The following is a 19208-nucleotide window of genomic DNA, read 5'->3' as shown; positions in this document are numbered from 1 at the left end:
TTCTTAACATCCAGCAAATACATTAGCTTGGAAATAAGACTGATGGGTTAAATCCCAACTTGGCCATTTACTGGCTGTAGCACCCTACCTAACATCTCTACTATCCACTTACTTCATCTGCAAAATGGGCTCATCACCTACCTTGAGTGTTCCCAGAATCCAGTATGTTCACAAAGCCCCCAGAACACTGCCAATAGCACATGGCAGCCAAGCAAGAAATCAGAGCTTTTGCTACCTTAAAAACAAACAAACAAACAAACAACAACAAAACACAGCCATCAGAAGCTGCCCAGATGAAATCTACAAAGAAAAATTTCTACCTAACGGAAACTACAAAGGCACCAAGCCAGATTTCTCAGATATCTAGGAAAAAAGCTTTTCTGGACATTATGACTGCCAAGAACTCTCACTTCAGGGTCCAGTATTTCACTCCAAGTCCTCACTCCCATCCAGAACCAGAGTTCAGGCCTGTCCAGGGTCGCAGCTTTGGACAATAGCCAAAGAAAGTCTTTCCTTTCCAAATCCCTTGGTCACCACCACTTCCAGCTCTAGGGCTGCCAGTCACAGCCTGACAGTCAGGTGGCAGCATCTTGGGTACAGCAGTAGGAAATGGGACTCCTGGGTAAGAGGCAGGGAGCCAATGAAGAGGGTGGAAAAGGCCTGAGTCAGCAACAGTACTACTGGGATGTTGCTGAAGTGAAGGGAAGTGAGTTTTTGAAGTTTCCAGAGCTAAGAGTGGACATTCCCACAGGGTTTCAGGACTGAAACCCTGAGGTGTGGAGTCAACTCTGCCAGTAACACACACACACACACCCGCTCTCTAAATTCAGGAGGAACCAGGCACACACTGGAGATTCACAAACACCAATGACCTTTGTACCCAGCAGGCCCATAAATAGGGAGTGGTCAGTGATGCTGGGAAGCCCAAGTCCGGGTCCGGAATAAAGGATAAGAACAGAATCAAGACTGAAAAGCCACAACCTCACTGCCCTGGAGAAAGGGCATAGCCCTGAGAGCGTCCCTCACACCCCGTTCTGCCGCTGGACTCCCTCTGGCAAGTCAAACCCCATTCTTAGGCTTCTTTTCCCCGCCTATACAATGGGCAAACTGGCTCTAACGTCACCAAATGTGTGACCAGCAGGACGCTCAAGTAGGGGGTGGAGGGTGAAAGGTGGCGGTGAGGGGGTGGGGTGCTGGAGGCGCGACCTGCGCAGGGAGCTCGGGCGATGCCTCCCTCCTTCCCGCCCTCCCACTGCGAGGGGCAGGGGCGCCGGCCCTCCGCCGGAGTCACGCGCCCCTCGCGCCCAATCACCAGCCTCTGCCAAGGTGAGGCGGGCAGGCGGAGGCGCGCCGGGAGCAACTGCCAGCGCCGCCCCCATCCCCGTCCTTGCCCCTCCCCGGGCCCCTCTCACCTACCCCTGCCGCCGCAGTCGCCGCCACAGCTGTCGCGGGTTAAATCGGAGCCGGAGCCCACACTTCCGGGGTCCACGAGGCCCGCCCCCTCCCGCCGGATGTGACCCCCCCTTTCAACGTCCGGGCGCTGGGAGCTGGGGCCCACGCCACTCGTCCCGCAGCACGTTGTGCGCGCCGGGGGCCTCTGATTCACCCCGACACCGTCCTCCCGTCCCCGCCACACACACTCTAGCTGCCACCCGGGACCACACCCACGGGAAGGCCCACGAGATCCCTCTAGCGCTTGGTGGACGCCCGCCCCCCGCAGGCCATTGCCCCGCCCCCAGAAGGGACACCGCCCATTGGGCGGAACCCAAGCCGTCCTGTGCGAGTGCGCCTGCGCAAGCGTCTGCTGATCCTCTGGAAGGCGGGAGAGGGTCACCTTTCTTAACAGAGCTCGGCCTTGTGGGGGTCTGCTCAAAGTGACCCAAAGGATATCCGAAAGGAAACAAATGGAATCTCAGCACCGAGGGACTCCCTACATGGTCTGAGCTCAGACTGTGGAACCCCCACGCCGGGACTGGAGTGATCACAGTCCTAAGTGTCCCCTGGCAAACAGCAGTGGCTGTCAGTCTGGAACTGACTGGCGGGCTCCTCAAAACAACACTTGAGTAGCTTCCCGAAAAGTAAGCCGTTTCCCGAGGCCCTAGGTTACATTTAGTCCATTCTGTACGGGTAGTGCCTTAAAAATAACAGATGGCCTTAAACATCCTCACTTGCGCAGAATCATGAGGGTGGCGCCTTGAAGCAAGGCCCTGATGCTAGCGCTCTCTTCTCTAGGCAGTTTGTACTGGACAACCAGGCCTAGAGATGAAGCCCATTCCCTGTTTGCCTCTCAGCAGCGTCCATAAATTGCAGCTTTGTAAAAATGGGACCCCAGAACGAGAGCTTCTTAGACCAAGGAAACCGTGCCACCCAAATTCAAAACCTTATTTGGATGTTGAATTAAGACCATCGTCTCTAGTAACAGAAACCCAACTCAAACAGCTTCTGCAAAATGAAAATTATTGGGTCACATAACAATAAAATCCACGGGTGGTGATAGTGCCAGGAACAGCAATATTCTAGGTCTCATTCTTCTTACTTGACTCTGTTCTTTATTCTTTGTGTTAACACTCTTTCAGTAGTCTCAAATTTCTATTTCAAATTCTAGAGAGAGTGGATCTGATTGGCTAAGATAATCACCGTTGCCCCTATTGGGCAGAGTTTACTCTTTCTTGCCTCTTCATAGGCTGCCAGGCCTGCTAAGAATTAACGGCCATTGGGTCAGGTGATCACCCTTCTCCAACGAGAGGTCACCTGTTAGACCACGGAAGGGATCAGTGGGGAAAGCAGTCTCAAGGTACTAACCCTTCTGAGACACCAATAACTCTTTTGAGGGATGCCATGGCTGGTTTTACAAACATTTCACTTTGAACATAATGTCAGAGTGGCTCCCATTGAGAGCAGCTGCCAGAAAGCTGGGCTGAAACTGTTTCTAGAGGATGGGGAGGGCCAGGGCAGATGACCTTAACCTTTTGTTATAAACCCTTTTGTGCTATATAATTTTTAATCCTGTATTTGTATTACTTTGTGGGTAAAAAATTAGAAGACCCTGCTGATGGATTAGCTTGAGTTTATATTCAGCAGTCCTTTCACTTACTGGTACTATGTTGGACCATGGAATGTGGGTGCAATGGCTGGAGCTAGAGTAGTCATCTTGAACCATGAGGCAACCATGAGACGAGAGGCCATACCTGACCACACAACAAAATAGAAGGAGCTTGAGTCCTGACACCATGGAACCCCATGCCCCATGACACTGCTGGATGCCCACCTCTGGATTTGTATAGGAAAGGGAAATAAGCCACCTTTGTAAGCCACTGTTGTTTTAGGTTTCCTATCACTCACATCCTTTAGGTCTTAGACTTCACTTTTGGAAAGCCTCTCTTGTACCCCCGAGACTGGGTAAGTGTCCGCCCTTGTATGTTCTTCAAACACCCAACATTTTTTTCCTTTCTTAGTATTTACTACATTTTTCTGTAATTGAACATTCACTCCCTCTAGACAGCAACTTCTATAAGGACAGGCAAAGACTATTTTATACACCTCTTTATGCAGATCCTAGAAACTCCTAAAACAATGACAATAATAACTTCTGAATGTGATAGACACAGTGATTCCACTGAGGGTGTTGAGAGGAAATGACAAACTGCTCTCTGAATCAACTGGGTCACTGCCAAGTCATCTTAGGGTGGGGCAGGGGGAGGGTGATGCTGGCCCTTCTGAATAACTAAAGATAGAGAATTAGGGCAAAGGAGGGGGATGGGGGGAATGTGCCAGGAGATTCAAGTCATCTGAGGCAGGTGGCATTAGAAAAAGTTGCTTTTCCTACCTTGTTTCTTCCTATTTTCCACTTCTGGCTCTTTTCAGCTTCCCATGGCTCTAGCCCCACCCCCTTTGATCCTGGTCCCCTATCACTTGCACCTATGTCCCCATATACCATGCCTCGATTATACCCAATATCATTCATAATTCAGAGTGGCCCTCATACATGCAATAAACGAGAGAGAGAGAAAGAGAAGGCAGCTCCTTACTCTCTTCTCTTGTTCATTCATTCCACAGACATTCACTGAATACCTGTACTGCTAAGACCTGTGGATACAAAAGTAAACACACCATCTCCAGCATCAAGGAAGTTACATTCTTGGTTGGGATTTTAGAGGAAACAAGGGATCTCACTATTCCAAGACATCTCAGTCCTTCAGATGACCTTGATCAGGAACAAAAAATGTTAAAGTAGAAATGGTCATTGTGTTTCTACCCACTTCTAAAAAGTGTTTGTTTAGCTCCACAGTACTGGATTTTGTTATGCTGGTGGACTGGATGGAGAAGTGATGTGAACAAAAGTAAGGATGGCAGACAGGTAGGTCAGAAGAAGCTAAGATATTGAGAGAGATTTGGGAACTGAGTTGGAAAAGCAGTTTTCGAAAGAAGTTTGGCCATGTGGTATGTATAACCCCCAATTCAGTCTTCAGGAGATCTCCAGTGAAGACTTTTTTTTTTTTTTTTTTGACTCACAAGTCAGATCCATCTGGCTGGTTTCTCACTCCTACTCCTTCCTCCTGGCTCCCACACTATGCCCAGTAGTTTGGCCTGATCAATCCAGAAAGGTTTTGTGTCTCTGAGGCAGAGGCTGGTAGCTGCTTACAGAATTAGCCATTTTTTGGTTTTCCTCAAGAGTCGAATGTATTTTGTTATATAGCAATGTGTCCAGTAGCTTAAAGACTGCACTTCCCAATCTCCTTTGCTCTTAGTCATGACTAGTGACTTTGTGATATTAGCAGATGTATAAGAGGGATTTCTTGGAAGGCTGCTTTAAAAATTCAGCTGGGAGATGAGTCTCTTTGACTTCCCCGCCTTCTTCTTAAACAGCTGTCTGGATTTCAGATGCGATGGCTGGAACCCCTGCAGTTGTGTTGGACCATGAAGTGACCTTGGAGGTGGAAACCAGTCAAGTTCTGGATGGCCCACCTCCAGATTTGTTTAAGTGGGAGAAAAAAAAAATCAAGTTTTATCTTGTTAAAGTTATGGTTCTTTTAGGTTTTTTGTAACGTGCATCCAAACTTAAACCCGATACTACTATGTGGTTACTCTGGTACAGTTTTATTATTATTATTTTGTTGGGTTTGATAAATGAATTTATATTTTAAATTTTTCTTTCCTTTATTATTTTATTAAATTTATGCATAAACCACACATACACCTAATCTTGTATAAATGGAGAATTGTGATTACAAACATGCTTTCTTATAGTTTTTGGACTTTTTTTTTTCTTTCTTTCTTGGCTTGGTTTTCCCACTAATTAACAGCCTAGTATATGTCCTCTCATATAATCTCATCCAAATCCGTATCTACAGACCAAAAGAGGCTGAGGAGCAGGGTGAGGAGAAGCAAAGAAGAACAAAATATAGGCACAAGAATGAAGGGTGGTGGCCATTGTTACTTATCATAAATATCCTGATCACACTGCCCCTGCCCTTCTATGTACCCACCACCCCCAGCTTTACCATGACCATGGAATTTACTTTGGCCAATGGAATGTGAGTAGAGGTGATATGTCACTTCCAAGTGGAAGCCTTTAAGAACCAGAGTCCAATTTGCCACACACTCCCTTCCCCTGCATCCAGAGGGAGCCTCCTTCTGCTTTCCTCCCCAAGAGACTGCGATGAGCAGGGTTCTCTGCCCACCCACCCGAGATGTGAGTGAGAAACAAACCTTAGTTATGTTGAGCCATTGAGATTTGGGGGTTTTATGTCTTCATAGTGTAACTCAGCTTATCTTCACTGAAACGGGAGGGTATAACAGGCACTCCTAATTGTCTCCTTCTTCATTTGGTAATTAAACCTCTAGTCTAGGGCCACCCAGCTAAAAAGTCCATTTACTAGCCTCTCTTTCACCTAAAAGTGCCACTGTGACTTCATTGTAGCCAATGACAAATGAGTGGAAGTAATTTTATAACCTCTGGTTATGCCGTTTAAGGAAAGGGGCACATCCTGCTTCCCCTTCTCTGTCCTGCTAGCTGGAATGCAGATGTAATGACAGGAGTCGGAGCAGCCATATTAGACCAGAGGTGAACATCACATGTTGAAGATGGCAAAGCAACAGGAAAGAACCGGGTCCCCATCACTGTGGAGCTACCTGTACTATTATTACGTGAAGGAGAAATGAAATTATATTTAAGACAGTGTTATTTAGACTTTGATTACAGCAGTTGAACCTGTAACCTAACACCCATAACCTAATAACTAACCTGTGTGTTAGCCTTGTTTTGACAATTGGAGTCTGGTGGATAGAGACAAGATCTACTTACATGGACTTACAAGTGAGTCAAGTGAGATGCCTGCCCTCTGAAACACGTGGTCCAGTGTGGGTTTCAGAAAATCAAGCAAGGGCAAAGCCACATGGTAGGGACAGCTTCAAGATGCTCTAGGAACAGTTGGGCGGGGAACCTATATCAGTCAGGGTCTCAGTGGGTTGCCTGAAGAAGGGACCATCTTAGGTCAGCCTCCCCAGGAGTAGCACATGATGCGAGGTTTCACGTACAAGTGATTTATTTCAAAGTTGCTCCCAGAGAAACCAGTGAGGGCGCAGAGGAGGCAAGAATAGGAAAAGGGATGAAACCAAGCCTGGCTATGATTTCATGCAAGTCTTGGAGAGGGAAGCTCCAGCCTGCTCCCCCAGCAAACTCTAGAACGTAAGTTGTGCCTTCAAAATGCCCTAACCCAAGGCTCTCCCACTCCCACAGGCCCCTACCTCTCAGCCTTCAACTAATGGCCACGCAGTGTCTAGCGGCCCTTGTATTAGATCCTCCAAAGACAAGTCAAAGGGGCCACTAGAAGCAAAAGCACACCAAAGCTGGGGAAAACGCAATCTCAGATAACGTCAAGGTGTTCTGCACCCGCTCTGCCCTCTCCAGCATCACATCAGGAATTCCTCGAGGGGAAAGAGCCCCTTCTGGTCTCTAGAGGAAATCTTTACTTTTTTATTTCTTTAATTAATTAATTAATTTTATTTATTTTTGGCTGCGTTGGGTCTTCGTTGCTGTGCGCAGGCTTTCTCTAGTTGCAGTGAGTGGGGGCTACTCTTCGTTGCAATGCGTGGGCTTCTCATTGCGGTGGCTTCTCTTGTTGTAGAGCATGGGCTCTAGGGCACGCGGGCTTCAGTAGTTGTGGCACGTGGGCTCAGTAGTTGTGGCTCGTGGGCTCCAGAGCGCAGGCTCAGTAGTTGTGGCACACGGGGTTAGTTGCTCCGCGGCATGTGGGATCTTCCCAGACCAGGGCTTGAACCCGTGTCCCCTGCATTGGCAGGCGGATTCTTTTTTTTGTTTGGTTTTTTTTTTGGCAGGCGGATTCTTAACCACTGCGCCACCAGGGAAGCCTTTTCTTTTTCTTAAATTGAATTTTTATTTTATATTGGAGTATAGTTGAGTTACAATATTGTGTTAGTTTCAGATGTACAGCAAAGTGATTCAGTTATACATATACATGTACCCATTCTTTTTTAGATTCTTTTCCTGTATAGGTTATTACAGAATATTGAGTAGAGTTCCCTGTGCTATACAGTAGGTCATTGTTGATTACCTATTTTATATATAGTAGTGTGTATATGTTAATCCCAAACTCTCAATTTATCCCCCCGCCCCGCCACCACCTTTCCTCTTTGGTAACCATAAATTTGTTTTCGAAGACTGTGAATCTGTTTCTGTTTCGAGGAAACCATTTCTGATGAACCAGGGTGAGCCACCAGCTGGAGCAGTGGTGCATTTCACCCCAGTGGAGAGCATCTCACCGTGGCATTTAAATCCCTGCCCACCCCACCCCATCCCAACACACACACACGCGCACAAGGTTTTTAAGAGCGACATGCAGGAACTGGTGTGATCGTTGATAAAGCGCTGAGTCGAGACAGGCCAGGCTCCATCTCTAGTTTGGGTCCCCTTTCGTGCCACACCACAGCTGCCCCCCACTTTCATCCCCACTGACCTTGGCATCAGCTGTGATAAGCCTCCAGGAGGACAGACAAAGCTCCCCAACCCCTCAGGCCAGCTAGACGTCAGAAGGAAAAAACGGCCTTTCCTCCAAGCAGCCTCCAGACCAGATGGAGGTCAGACAGCCTCCGCCAGCTCCCACTCAGGCCTGGAGGCCCACAGAGCAGCCCATTCATCCCATAGCTGGACAGCCCCGCACAGCGATCCCACAGCCGGCAAGAGGCTGACTCACGACTCCAACTTGCCTGAGTTCCAGTCCCCGTTTTGTCACTACATTCCTTGGCCTAGAGTGACTTTGGCCAAGTTCCTTCTGCTCTCTAGGCCTTGATTCCTCATCTGCAAAGCCAGAGATGGAACCAGATGTTCCAAATCATTACATGAAATCATTACATGACACTGAGGCAGCTGCTAACTCCCGGACAAGCTCCCCACGTAAAGCAGGTGTAACAGGTACGAATTTGAGTCCAAAATACATGCTTACCTTTGCCAACTAAAGACTGTCACTCGCCATCTGGCACTACAAGGATGGCGTCACTAGCCACTGAAGTCGCTGACCTTCAACACACCCTGAAAGGAGTTCAGAGTGGAGCTCAGGAATGAGGCACTCTGTGCTCTGGGGAAATTGACAGAACAAGCCTTCAGATAAATATTTTTCGGGAAAGATTTTATGAGCCCTATTTCTTGCATCTTCTCATGTCTAGAAAAGCACTAAAATCATTCACGGAGACACCTGCTCCTCGTGACAAGCAGCAAGTCTCTGCCAAAATGTGTGCTTGACTGCACGTCCCCCCTTCACCAAAATCACGTATATGCTGACCTCCTCCCCCCACACGCCTCTTCGGCAAAATTCCTCAGAGCTCTCTGAGAGGCTGTCTCCCAGGCTGTAGCCCTCACTTCGCCCCCAATAAAACTTAACTCACAGCTCTCACATCGTGCTTTTTTTCTTCAGTCGACAACTTTATATAAAACTCATATAGCACTTACCATGAACCGAAGCACCCTACACATATTAACTCATTTGGTTCTGTTATTATCCCCTATTTAAATATGGGGAAAGTAAGGCACAGACAGAGTAAGTAACTTGTCAAGGTCACACAGCTAGTAGATGGCCAAGCTGGGGCTTAAACCCAGGCCATCGGGCTCCAGCACTGCGTTCTTAAGTGCTGTGTTCTGCTCATTTTCATTCTGTAAGCCATGTCATATACCTTTATCTTTAACTCAAGTTCAATTTTCTCTCCCCTCCAGGCCAGAGAGAACTTATATCCCACTCTTTTCACTCCTCCATAGAATCCTTTGAGATTTCCAGACTATTGTGGTGTCAGAAGAAAAAATGAAGGGTGTGTGTGTTTGTGCGGGCACTGTGGTGTCACCGTCAGATCCCCCAGCCGCAAGATGACACACCAGTGCCCTCTGTCTCTGGGCAGGCCACAGAGGTGCCCCTCCCAAGGCCTGGGCCGGAGCAAGGACCAGTCCTAGGGGATCACACCAGCTCCTCTGAAGGCCACATGTTCAGTGATCAGACTACAGTACCCACCGACCTCTGGTCAGAAGTTCTGCCCCATCCTGCAGACGTGACAGGAGGAGAACGAGCCTCAGGGTGGACCACCCCTCTTTCCCCAGAGAGAGCTTCCTCCTCCCTTCCATCCTGCTACTTACTCTTTCTGCCTATCTCCCCTTTTAACTTCATTTAACTTCGCCTTCCAAACACCAGCAGGGGTGGGAGCTTCCTTCAGTGTAGTTCTAGAACACCACAAAGCTTTTAACCAGCACCCTCCTCCTGGCCTAGAGTATTACCTTTCCATTCCTTCTTTCCTGCCCTGTGAGAACAGGAAGGAAATTAACATTTCCAAACATCACACACACACACACACACACACACACACACACACACACACACACACACACACGCCTATCTCTGCAAGGTGCTTGGCAAACCGTTGGAATAACAATGGTAACTTAAAGACAGAAGTTGTTATCAAATTAAAGTTAAATCTGCCTTCTTCCCATTTAACCTTTGTCCTTGTTCTTTTCTGAAAGTTCACCGTAGAGTGAGTCTAGTCCTTTGTTTTCATGAAAAACTAAAGAGTCTTGAGGTGGTTCCTTATGCCCCCGCCAAAGTCTTGACTCTCCAGCACAAACAACCCTCCGAAGTATCTGTCTACACCCCTTCTTCCCACCAAAATGGATGGTTGGAAGCCAGCAGCCGTGACCTTCACTCAGTGTCCAAATGCTCCCCCTACCCCATTTCTACAGCTTCTGGGGTTTTTTTTTTAATGTACTTCCTTTCTCTTAACGTCTTTCATCTCTTGTATCCTTCTGATGTTTTAGCCTCTCTTTCCTTTTTTCTCCTCCATTCTCCGCAGTCTAACATTTCACCCACCTACTCAAAGATCCCCGTCGTCCACAGGATAAATCCCATGCCCTCGCCAATGGTATCCAAGCCCCCACCCGACCCTGGGACCTGCTCTTTGTTCTCCTTTTCTGGGCATTATTAGTGCATTATTAGTGCCGGTGTCCAGATTTCCAAGTCTTTGTCCTAAACTCATGCTGGATTACACTTCCATACTCCCTCAAAATTCAGTGTGGCCATGTGGCTTGTTCACACCGGTGAAATGTAGGTAGCAGTGACACAGGTCACTCCTGGCAAATGCTTTGCTTATGTCAACTGAAAAAAAAAAAAGCACAGCCTAAAAGTTGAGAATTCTGTTTTATTTGGCAGACTTTCTGAGGACTTCACACCCAGGAGGCAGCCTCTCAGATGGCTCAGGGGGACCACTCTGGAGAGGTACAGGAGGAGCCAGGACATACAGGACTTTTTGCAACAAAAGCCAGGTAGTTGGAACATCAAAGGATTACTGTTAATGAAAGGAAGCCAAACATCTCAAGTTAAGGAATTTTGTGCTTTTTGATGTCCGGGAAGATGCAAGAGTCTGGACTCATTGAATTCATTCCTTTGATCTGCGTCTTAGCTATCTAGGGCAAGTACGCTGTTTTTTCACCTCCTGAGTCCCCTCTAGGTGCACCACTGGGGGCTGGCTGCAGTAGCTGAGGGCTCTATGGTGGCAACCTATTTCCATCCTGAGTTCCCTCAAGACTCACCACTGGGGGCAGCTGGAATGTGACGGCTGGATGGCTGCAGCATCCTTTGTTTACTGATACGGCAGGCAACACTTTTCATTCGTGATAGTCAGCACATGAATTGGCACACGCCCTTCCTCCTGCCACAGCAAACAGTGACCTGGCAGACGGTGACGTCTCCATCGGTCTGCATCCCCGAGAGAAGATGTCTCCAATCAGAGCCCCAGACAACTTATGATGGACAGACAGAGAGAGTAAGAGAAAAAAGTTATTATTTTTAAATTGGGCATTGCTTGTTACTGCCCATATTGCCCAGACTAATATAATGTATCCCATAGGGCTAAGCTTGCCAGGTGACTGACAATCCCTGGAGTCCAGTACAATGCCAGTGCCGCCCTCTTTGATGGGCATTCCCTCCTCCCCACACTCACTCAGCAAAGTCCTTTTATCCATCGAGACACAGCTCAGTTGCCACCTCCACCAGGAAGCCTTCCTAACTTTCCACCCAAGGCAACATTAGGCATCCGCTTCCCAGGACGCCAGGAGCATGTCTCCGTTACAGCCTGGTCACATTTCTTTTCTGAAGTTTTGTTTCCTAAACCACAAGGCCCCTGCGAGCCCATTCAGAAAAAGCTGGCCCTCCAGATGGACAAGCTCCCAAGGGGACTGGCTCGTGGCAAAAGATCACGAACTAGGCTTCAGGCTACCTTCCCCCTGGGCCCAGCATCTGTGTTCTCGGCACAGTCCACACGCTGTCCCTGCCCTCCAGGCTGCACCTACGCAGCGAGGATTTTCTGGATTTGGCTCAGAGCACTGTGAAGAAGGGTTCACTGAAAGAATGAATATTTCCCAACAGATGAGATCCTTTCCCAGTTACCCCCTCCATCCCCAACACTCTCGTCTCCTCTGCATCGCTTCCTGGTCCCCCAAGCCCAGGACTAAAGAGCGGCTGGAATTTGCAGTCAGACAGACCTGGATTCAAATCTTGGCTCTACCCCTCACAGGCCCTGTGTGCCCCAGGGAGATGCTTAACCGCTCTCAACCTCAGTTTCCTCATCTGTAAATTGGGGACACTATCCAGCTCTCAGGTGCCCACGTAAAGCACACGGGAAATGCAGTCAGTGTCTATGGGCTCCTCGAATGGATCAGGCTCTGTGCCTGGGAGAATGGAGTGGCCAGGGAAGGCCTCTCTGCGGGAGGGGGTGGTGGGGGGACATATGAAATGACACTAGATGTTGAGAAGGAGCCAGCCATGAAAAGAGCTGGGAGAAGAACATTCCAGATGGGGGAAATAGTCACTGCAAAGACCCAAGGTAACCAAGCTCAATTAATGGTTACTTTTCCACCTTCAATCTTCCTTCACGGTTGGACCAAGGCCACAGGTCACCAACCATGACCTCATCACACACTTCACTTGTGAGTTACCAGCAGCAAGCCTTCTCCCTCCTCTCCAGAAGGGAAACCCCAGAGCTGTCGTGGGGCTGAGTCAGCTCTGGGGCTGGGGGCTGTGTAGACGAGATGGTTATCACCAGGGGCATCAGATGCCAGGGGTACCAGCAGTGACTCTGACCCCCTCCGTTTGCTCGTCCTCCTTGGTGGAATCCCCAGGGCACTGAGAGAGCCAAGAGGCAAGTAAACGCTCTTGTCTAACCTTCCCCTGTGTGATCACGGTGTCCCCAGACCACACTGCTCTCTGGGCAAAATCTGTTTCCTCCATTCCTTCTCGAGAGGTGGCCACGGGGACCAGAATCAGCACCTGACCCTGAAGCCTGGTGGCTGGAACTCAACTCACAGTCAGTTGGTACCCAGGGATGCCTAGCCTTGCCCCGTGCATCTGTCCTTTTTCTCCAACCAGATCCATATAGCAAAGTCCGCATAGAACAGGAGTGGTTTCATCCCCTGTCAAGGCCTTCGAAGTTCCAAGGTCTTTCTGAGCAGCAAAGAGGGAACAAATCCCTTGAATCCGAGCTTGCCTGAGCACGCCCAGCCTCGCTCAGCCAGGTGTTCCCTGAAGAAAGAGTAAGACATTGCATCTAAGTTGCCAAAGGGCTGAGCAGAAAATGCTCCTCGCTGTGAACGCAGTTCAATGTTATCCAATCTCACGAGGGTCTGTGTTGTGTGAACGAGAAGCGGGAGCCCGAGGGCCGCTGAGCGGGGCGTGAGTTGGGCGTTATTTGTACGACTGCCTGCCGGTGCCACTCCAGCTGGGAGCGCCCCCACTCTGCCTGGCACCCAGCAGAGCCAGCTCCCAGCATTGCTTTCCTCCTGCTACAATGGCAGGTCTGGTGATAGAAGCGGAGCCAGACTTGAGGAAGCAGGGGAAAGGGCTTCCTCTCTGGCACCTGCAGACTTCTGAGAGCTTCCCAGCAGTGGGTTGCAGCTGAGCTGTCTCTGATCTTTCCCTGCTCGGAGCTCTCCCAGCCTGAGAACCAGAGGCCCTGGGTCCCAGCGATTCACTAACTTGCCTGCAGCCTTTGGGTAAGTCATACACCCCTGGCTTCAGTTTCCTCCTCTCTGGGATTGGGGAGACTGGACTTGCTCTAGAGCAGCTGTCCCAGACTGAAGGTCAATGCCAAGTAGTGGACGAGTGACTGAGAGGTGCCCATTTCCGAGGATGCTGAGGCCACAGCTGGTAGTCAGGGTTCCGTGATTGCCTGACGATGTCCGGCAATGCTGGACTCAGAATAGGGAGTGGCAGACCAGTTGGCACACAGCTGCTGTGAGCCGGAGGACCTTAGGGGCCAGGCCCACTGGAACATTCTGCCACTCAGGTTCTGTGGGATGAGAAGGTTGTAGACTTCAGTAGAAACCCAAGTTAGGCTGGTGAATCACCTCTCCTAAAGGAACTCTGGGTACAAGACATGCCAGGAAGGTTAGATAAATTAGACATCATTTTAAACGCTTTGCATGAGCTTCCGTTTTGCTGTCCAGCCAACAGCTAGAGTGTAATCAAAGGGCCCCTGGGTGTGGCTGTCCCTCTTCCTGGGGCTCACCAGCAGGGAGTACGGCTCTATCACCTCCATGTCCACAGCAGGAATTCCAGCAGGAAGATCGTGACCTCCAACAAGTTTTACCGGAAGACCCAGGTGGATCTGGACCTCTGCTAGGTACCATTCTTTTCTCAGTGCTTCTTCCTTCCTGGGTCCTAAGCAAGCTGTCTTCCTCTTGGTTACTTGGTTGTGAATCCCTCCTTCCTTCCCTTCCAAATAACCCCACAGCCTCGCTCCTTGCCTCCCTCCTACCTAAGCCCTATCCTTCACCTGCAGATGGCAGCCCCCGCCCCGGGGAGGGAGATGACCAGTCCATTTTTTCTAAAAATGTCTTCATTCCTTCTACCTCCAGGTCCTGACCTGGCTCATCAAAGTGTCCAGCTGGATGACCAAGCAGCCCAGAGTGTGGGGCAGGGGGCTGGCGATGGTCAGATCACAGGAGAAGAGCTGGAGTAATGAGCAGGTGGGACTTCCACCGCTCAGCCACTGGGGGCCTGTCCAAGTCTGCTTTTCTTGGGCCCCTCAGGGTATCACTAAAGACAGAAACTTCCAAACGGAAGTTTTTTAAACTTATTACAAAAAGATTTCAAACATAAAAATAAAAAAGAATAGCATCATGAACCCTGTGTTTCATCCCTCGATATCAAGAATTACATTACTGTCTTAGTTGGCCCAGGCTGTCATGGACTGGAGGCTAGAAGTCCAGATCAAGGTGCCAGCCAGTTGGGTTCCTGGTGAGGACCCTCTTCTTGGCTAGCAGACGGCTCTCTTCTTGCTGTGTCCTCACATGTGGTAGGGGAGGGGGAGGAAGAATGAGAGAGAGAAAGAGAGAGAGGAAGCTTTTTTTTTTTTTTTACATCTTTATTGGAGTATAATTGCTTTACAACGGTGTGTTAGTTTCTGCTTTATAACAAAGTGAATCAGTTATACATATACATATGTTCCCATATCTCTTCCCTCTTGCGTCTCCCCCCCTCCCACCCTCCCTATCCCACCCCTCCAGGCGGTCACAAAGCACCCAGCTGATCTCCCTGTGCTATGCGGCTGCTTCCCACTAGCTATCTACCTTACGTTCTTCTTATAAAGGCGCTAATCCCATCACGAGGGCCGAACTCTCAAGACCCCATCTCAACCTAAGTACCTCCCAAAGGCCCTACCTTCTAATTCCATCACATTGGGAGTTAGGGATTCAACTTATGAATTTGGGGGTGGACACAATTCAATCCATTGCAACTACACAAATCTTTTTTTTTTATCTAAACCTTCACTTTAAGTTTTTTTTTTACTATTTATTCATTTTTGCTGAAGTATTTTAAGGAAGAGATTACCGTGTCACAAAATATATATAACCACAATGCTATTTTCTTCCAAACAAAAGTAACGTCTAATAATTAGTCCATATTAAAATTTCCCCGATCCTCTCAAAAAAATGCCTTTTAACAGTTTATTTATCAAATCAGGATCTAGAGAATGTACACACATGTTGCATTTGGTTGTTGTCTTTTAAGTCTTTTAATAAATAACAGTCTCTCCCCCCCATTTTTATGCCATTTATTCGTTTAAAAAGCAGGAGGAAGTGGGGTTGTTTGTCCTATAGAATTCCCAAGTATTGGGTTTAGAGCATTGCTTCTCTGTTCCTTTATCTATGTATTTCCCTGAAAACTGGTAGTTAAATCTAGACTTGAGTTCAAAACTTTTTAGTCGAATATTTCATATGTAATTCCATATATTTCTTACGGCATCACATCAAGAGGCTCATAATTTCTAGTTGCCCCACTTTGATAGACGTTGAGATTGATCAGTGGGTCCTGATGTTGCCAAACTCATCCATCCGTTATAAACTTCCCCTTTGACCTTTCACCTTATGGTTTTAGCATCCATTGATGATCTTTGCCCAGATCCATGTTTTCATTAGGATGTTGCAAAACAGTGGTTTCCCGGTTCTACCATTTCTTCTGAATTTAATTACTGGAATTCTTCGATTAAAACGAATAGTCCTTCATCGACTATTTGTAGTTACATACAAAAATAGCATACATATTGATGATTATTTCCCCCTTGCAGTGTTCAGAATAGTGAGTTGGTGCATTGGCAATCTGTCACAGTGACAAATTAGGTGTTGTATATTACCGCTTGGAACTCATGGCTATTTTTTTTTTTAATCTTTATTATTTATTTATTTGGTGGCACAGGGTCTTAGTTGTGCGAGGCAGGATCCTCAGTTGTGGCATGTGGGCTCCTTAGTTGTGACATGCATGTGGGTTCCAGTTCCCTGACCAGGAATCGAACCCAGGCCCCCTGCATTGGGAGCACGGAGTCTTATCCACTGCGCCACTAGTCATGGCTTTTTATATATTTAATTTGTTTCAATCAATTTGATGTGATGTTAAAATTATCCCACTTTTGGCCTCTTCATATGGATTCCTAAACTTTTGCGCGGCCCCTGGTGGTCTTTGAAGGCCCTCAACTTTCTGGTCCTTCAAGATTCCAAGGCGTACCTTGTGCATTTCTTGGCCCAGCCCTGAAATCAACCGTCTCTTCAAGAATCTCTGTATCTTCTGGTGGGAAATGGTGTTCAGAGGCCACAGGCTAGGCCTCAGGGTAGTCACTAAGTCCCTGTTATCAAGTTGCCATTGCTTCTAGGCTTTTCAGTGGTCAGACCCAGAAAGTAGAGATTTTCTTTAAAAAAAGAAAGGAAAATAATTAATTGGTACAACTTATACTTCCAATTCAAGTTTTCAGACCGCAGGGTTTTACTGAAGCTTTTTGTTTCATATGTAAACATCTTTTCTCTCTTCCACTGGAAGTCGTGCTTCATAACAACATTAGCATTAATTACTTACTTGCTCTAACCTGTAACATACATAAGATACTCTCAAAATAGCAGTAGCAACATCACCAACAATAAGGTGCTGGATATAGTTTCAGATTTCTTTGGTTTTTTGTTTTGGGTTTGGTTTTGGAGGGAGGATGTGTTTGTGTGTTTGTCTTTGTTCTTAGAAGATATCCCACTCTGAATGTAGGTCAGACTTCTGCATTTTAAAGCCACTTAAGTAATGTTTTGTTGTGTGCGGCTGGGTCACCAACTTGGTAGAATTAGGCTCATTTGTCTTAGTTCTCAATTTCGACAGATGTGTTTATTTATGTATTTTTAAATTCTGGAACACATTTACATGGTTGCAAAGTCAAATTATAAAACAAGAAAAATCTCACTTCCGTCCCTGCCCCTCCCCCATAAATTATAGGTTTTTTTAGTTTTATTGAAAACAGACATATATGTGTATGTAAAAGTAACAAACTATAAGCACTTTTTTGGTCCCTCTTTTTTAAAAACTAAACAGTACACCCTGAAGACCTCACCCATTTCACGTCTCTCTCTAGTTGTTCGGATGCCCTGTGCCTTACTGAACACTCCCTCGTGGGTGGCCACTACAGGTAAGTTTCTAATCTTTTCATTTTACAAACAGTGTTGCAGTGAATGGCTTGTACATATGTCTTTTTGTATTTTTCCCAGTGTATCTTTTTTTTTTTTTTTTTTTTGCGGTTCGCGGGCCTCTCACTGCTGTGGCCTCTCCCATTGCGGAGCACAGGCTCCGGACTCGCAGGCTCAGCGGCCATGGCTCACGGGCCCAGCCGCTCCGTGGCATGTAGGATCTTCCTGGACCGGGGCAGAACCCGTGTCCCCTGCATCGGCAGGTGGACTCTCAACCGCTGCGCCACCAGGGAAGCCCACCAGTGTATCTTTGGGATAGTTCCCTAGAAGTAGAATTGCTGAGCTAAATGGTATAGTGTGTGTCACTTGCTAGTTGCCGTCAGATACCCTGCGTAGGGACTGAAACACCAAAACTGAATTTTAACAACATTCAAAAATGAGTAGGAAGACGCAGCACCCAATCTATCACCCACCTGGTGACCAGGCCAGCCTCCCGTTGTTCTACCCAAGGGACAGGCCTGGATAGATCTCACGCAGGAACACCCACGTCCTGGGAAGCCTGGAAGGAACCATAAAACTCCATCATCTTTACTTTGGCTGGAATAACAGTTTAACAGGTAGCCCTGTTCACCTCAGGCTGAGCAGGAGCTCTGAGTGGTCTCTTTTGTCTTCTTTGACTGATAAGACACTTAGAAGTTATTTCTTTGCATGCTTGGTTTGGTAGAGAAAATGTTTCAAGGCATGGACCCTAGTGGGGAATTATACCAGATGCTCAGCAAGTGGACATTATTCAATTCATTGGTTTATATGACCCTGGTAATCTTTCTTTACATAAGGAAGGAAAATTAACATGGTTCAGATGCATTCGGTCTCTTACTCATTCGACCAACATGAATTGAACCCCCTCTCTGTCCCCTCTCTACTCCCACCTCTAGGCCAGAAATAAAAACCTGCACAGCCTGCAGGCTGAATCCAGCACACAGTTAGTTGTTTGAGGTTTGGCTCACACTATGTTTTTTGAAAAAAACAAACAAAATTGGTCGCTAACATTTAAAATCAGGGGATTTTACATAAATATCCAGACTTCTAACTTCTCTTGAAAACTTGCCAACCAGCCGCTGGTGGGAGCTGAGGAGCGACTGCCCCCAGTGGTAGGGCATGTGCTGCCCTGTGTCCCTGGTGCCCGCCCAGCCCTTCCATTCATTTCTCTTGCCTCCTGGGTCATGCGTTTGTGAGAGCTTCCCTAGACTGCTAGCCCCCTGAAGATAAGGACCTTGTCTTACTTGACTTTGACTTTCCAGCATCTGACCTAGATCCCAGCACACAGGGTCCTCTGTGTATGTTTGTTGGACGATATAAAGTATCTTGTGGATGCATGCATCACATTTCTCCCAATAATGAAGCTGTGTAAGTGTAATACTACTCTAGCCCAGACCTTTGATGCATATTGGCATCACAGGTGCCCCTGAACTGTGCCATCGGTCCCACTACGGAAAGCCACTCGCATGTCACTGGGCTGCCCCTAAAGTCTTCACTTTGCCATTTGAACTCTTTTCCTCCTAGCAATCTCTTCTCCAGCTGAGGACAACAACGCACACTTCGTGACCACACGAGATCACGAATGTCAAGCATTCCTCTAGTAGTATTTACTTTTATCACGTTGTTAGCAGTGTTTTATCTCCAAGTTGGCAACAGTCTCCCCACTCTTAGTCCATGTGGTTCAGTT

General features: G+C 47.6%; 2 protein-coding genes across 2 annotated transcripts in view; one reads left to right on the top strand and one right to left on the bottom strand.

The window, feature by feature from the left end:
* Positions 1–1772, bottom strand: part of VPS37C (VPS37C subunit of ESCRT-I) — a 29088-nt gene extending 27316 nt beyond the window's left edge. The window contains exon 1 of the mRNA XM_079930427.1: positions 1417–1772. The gene's annotated coding sequence lies outside the window, so the exon portion shown is untranslated. The remainder of the gene's footprint in view (positions 1–1416) is intronic.
* Positions 1227–19208, top strand: part of LOC307189866 (pregnancy-associated glycoprotein 2-like) — a gene marked incomplete at its 5' end in the record, with an annotated part of 23339 nt that continues 5357 nt past the window's right edge. Inside the window, 5 exons of the mRNA XM_079928356.1 lie at positions 1227–1326; positions 1740–1819; positions 14059–14145; positions 14402–14454; positions 17431–17484. Coding sequence (XP_079784482.1) covers positions 1227–1326; positions 1740–1819; positions 14059–14145; positions 14402–14454; positions 17431–17484 — 374 coding nt within the window. The remainder of the gene's footprint in view (positions 1327–1739; positions 1820–14058; positions 14146–14401; positions 14455–17430; positions 17485–19208) is intronic.

This window comes from Stenella coeruleoalba (genome assembly GCF_951394435.1).
Source record: "Stenella coeruleoalba genome assembly, chromosome: 8".
In the NCBI taxonomy this organism is placed as follows: domain Eukaryota; kingdom Metazoa; phylum Chordata; class Mammalia; order Artiodactyla; family Delphinidae; genus Stenella; species Stenella coeruleoalba.
Note: the sequence above shows the minus strand (reverse complement) of the source record. Positions and strands in the feature narration are given on the sequence as shown.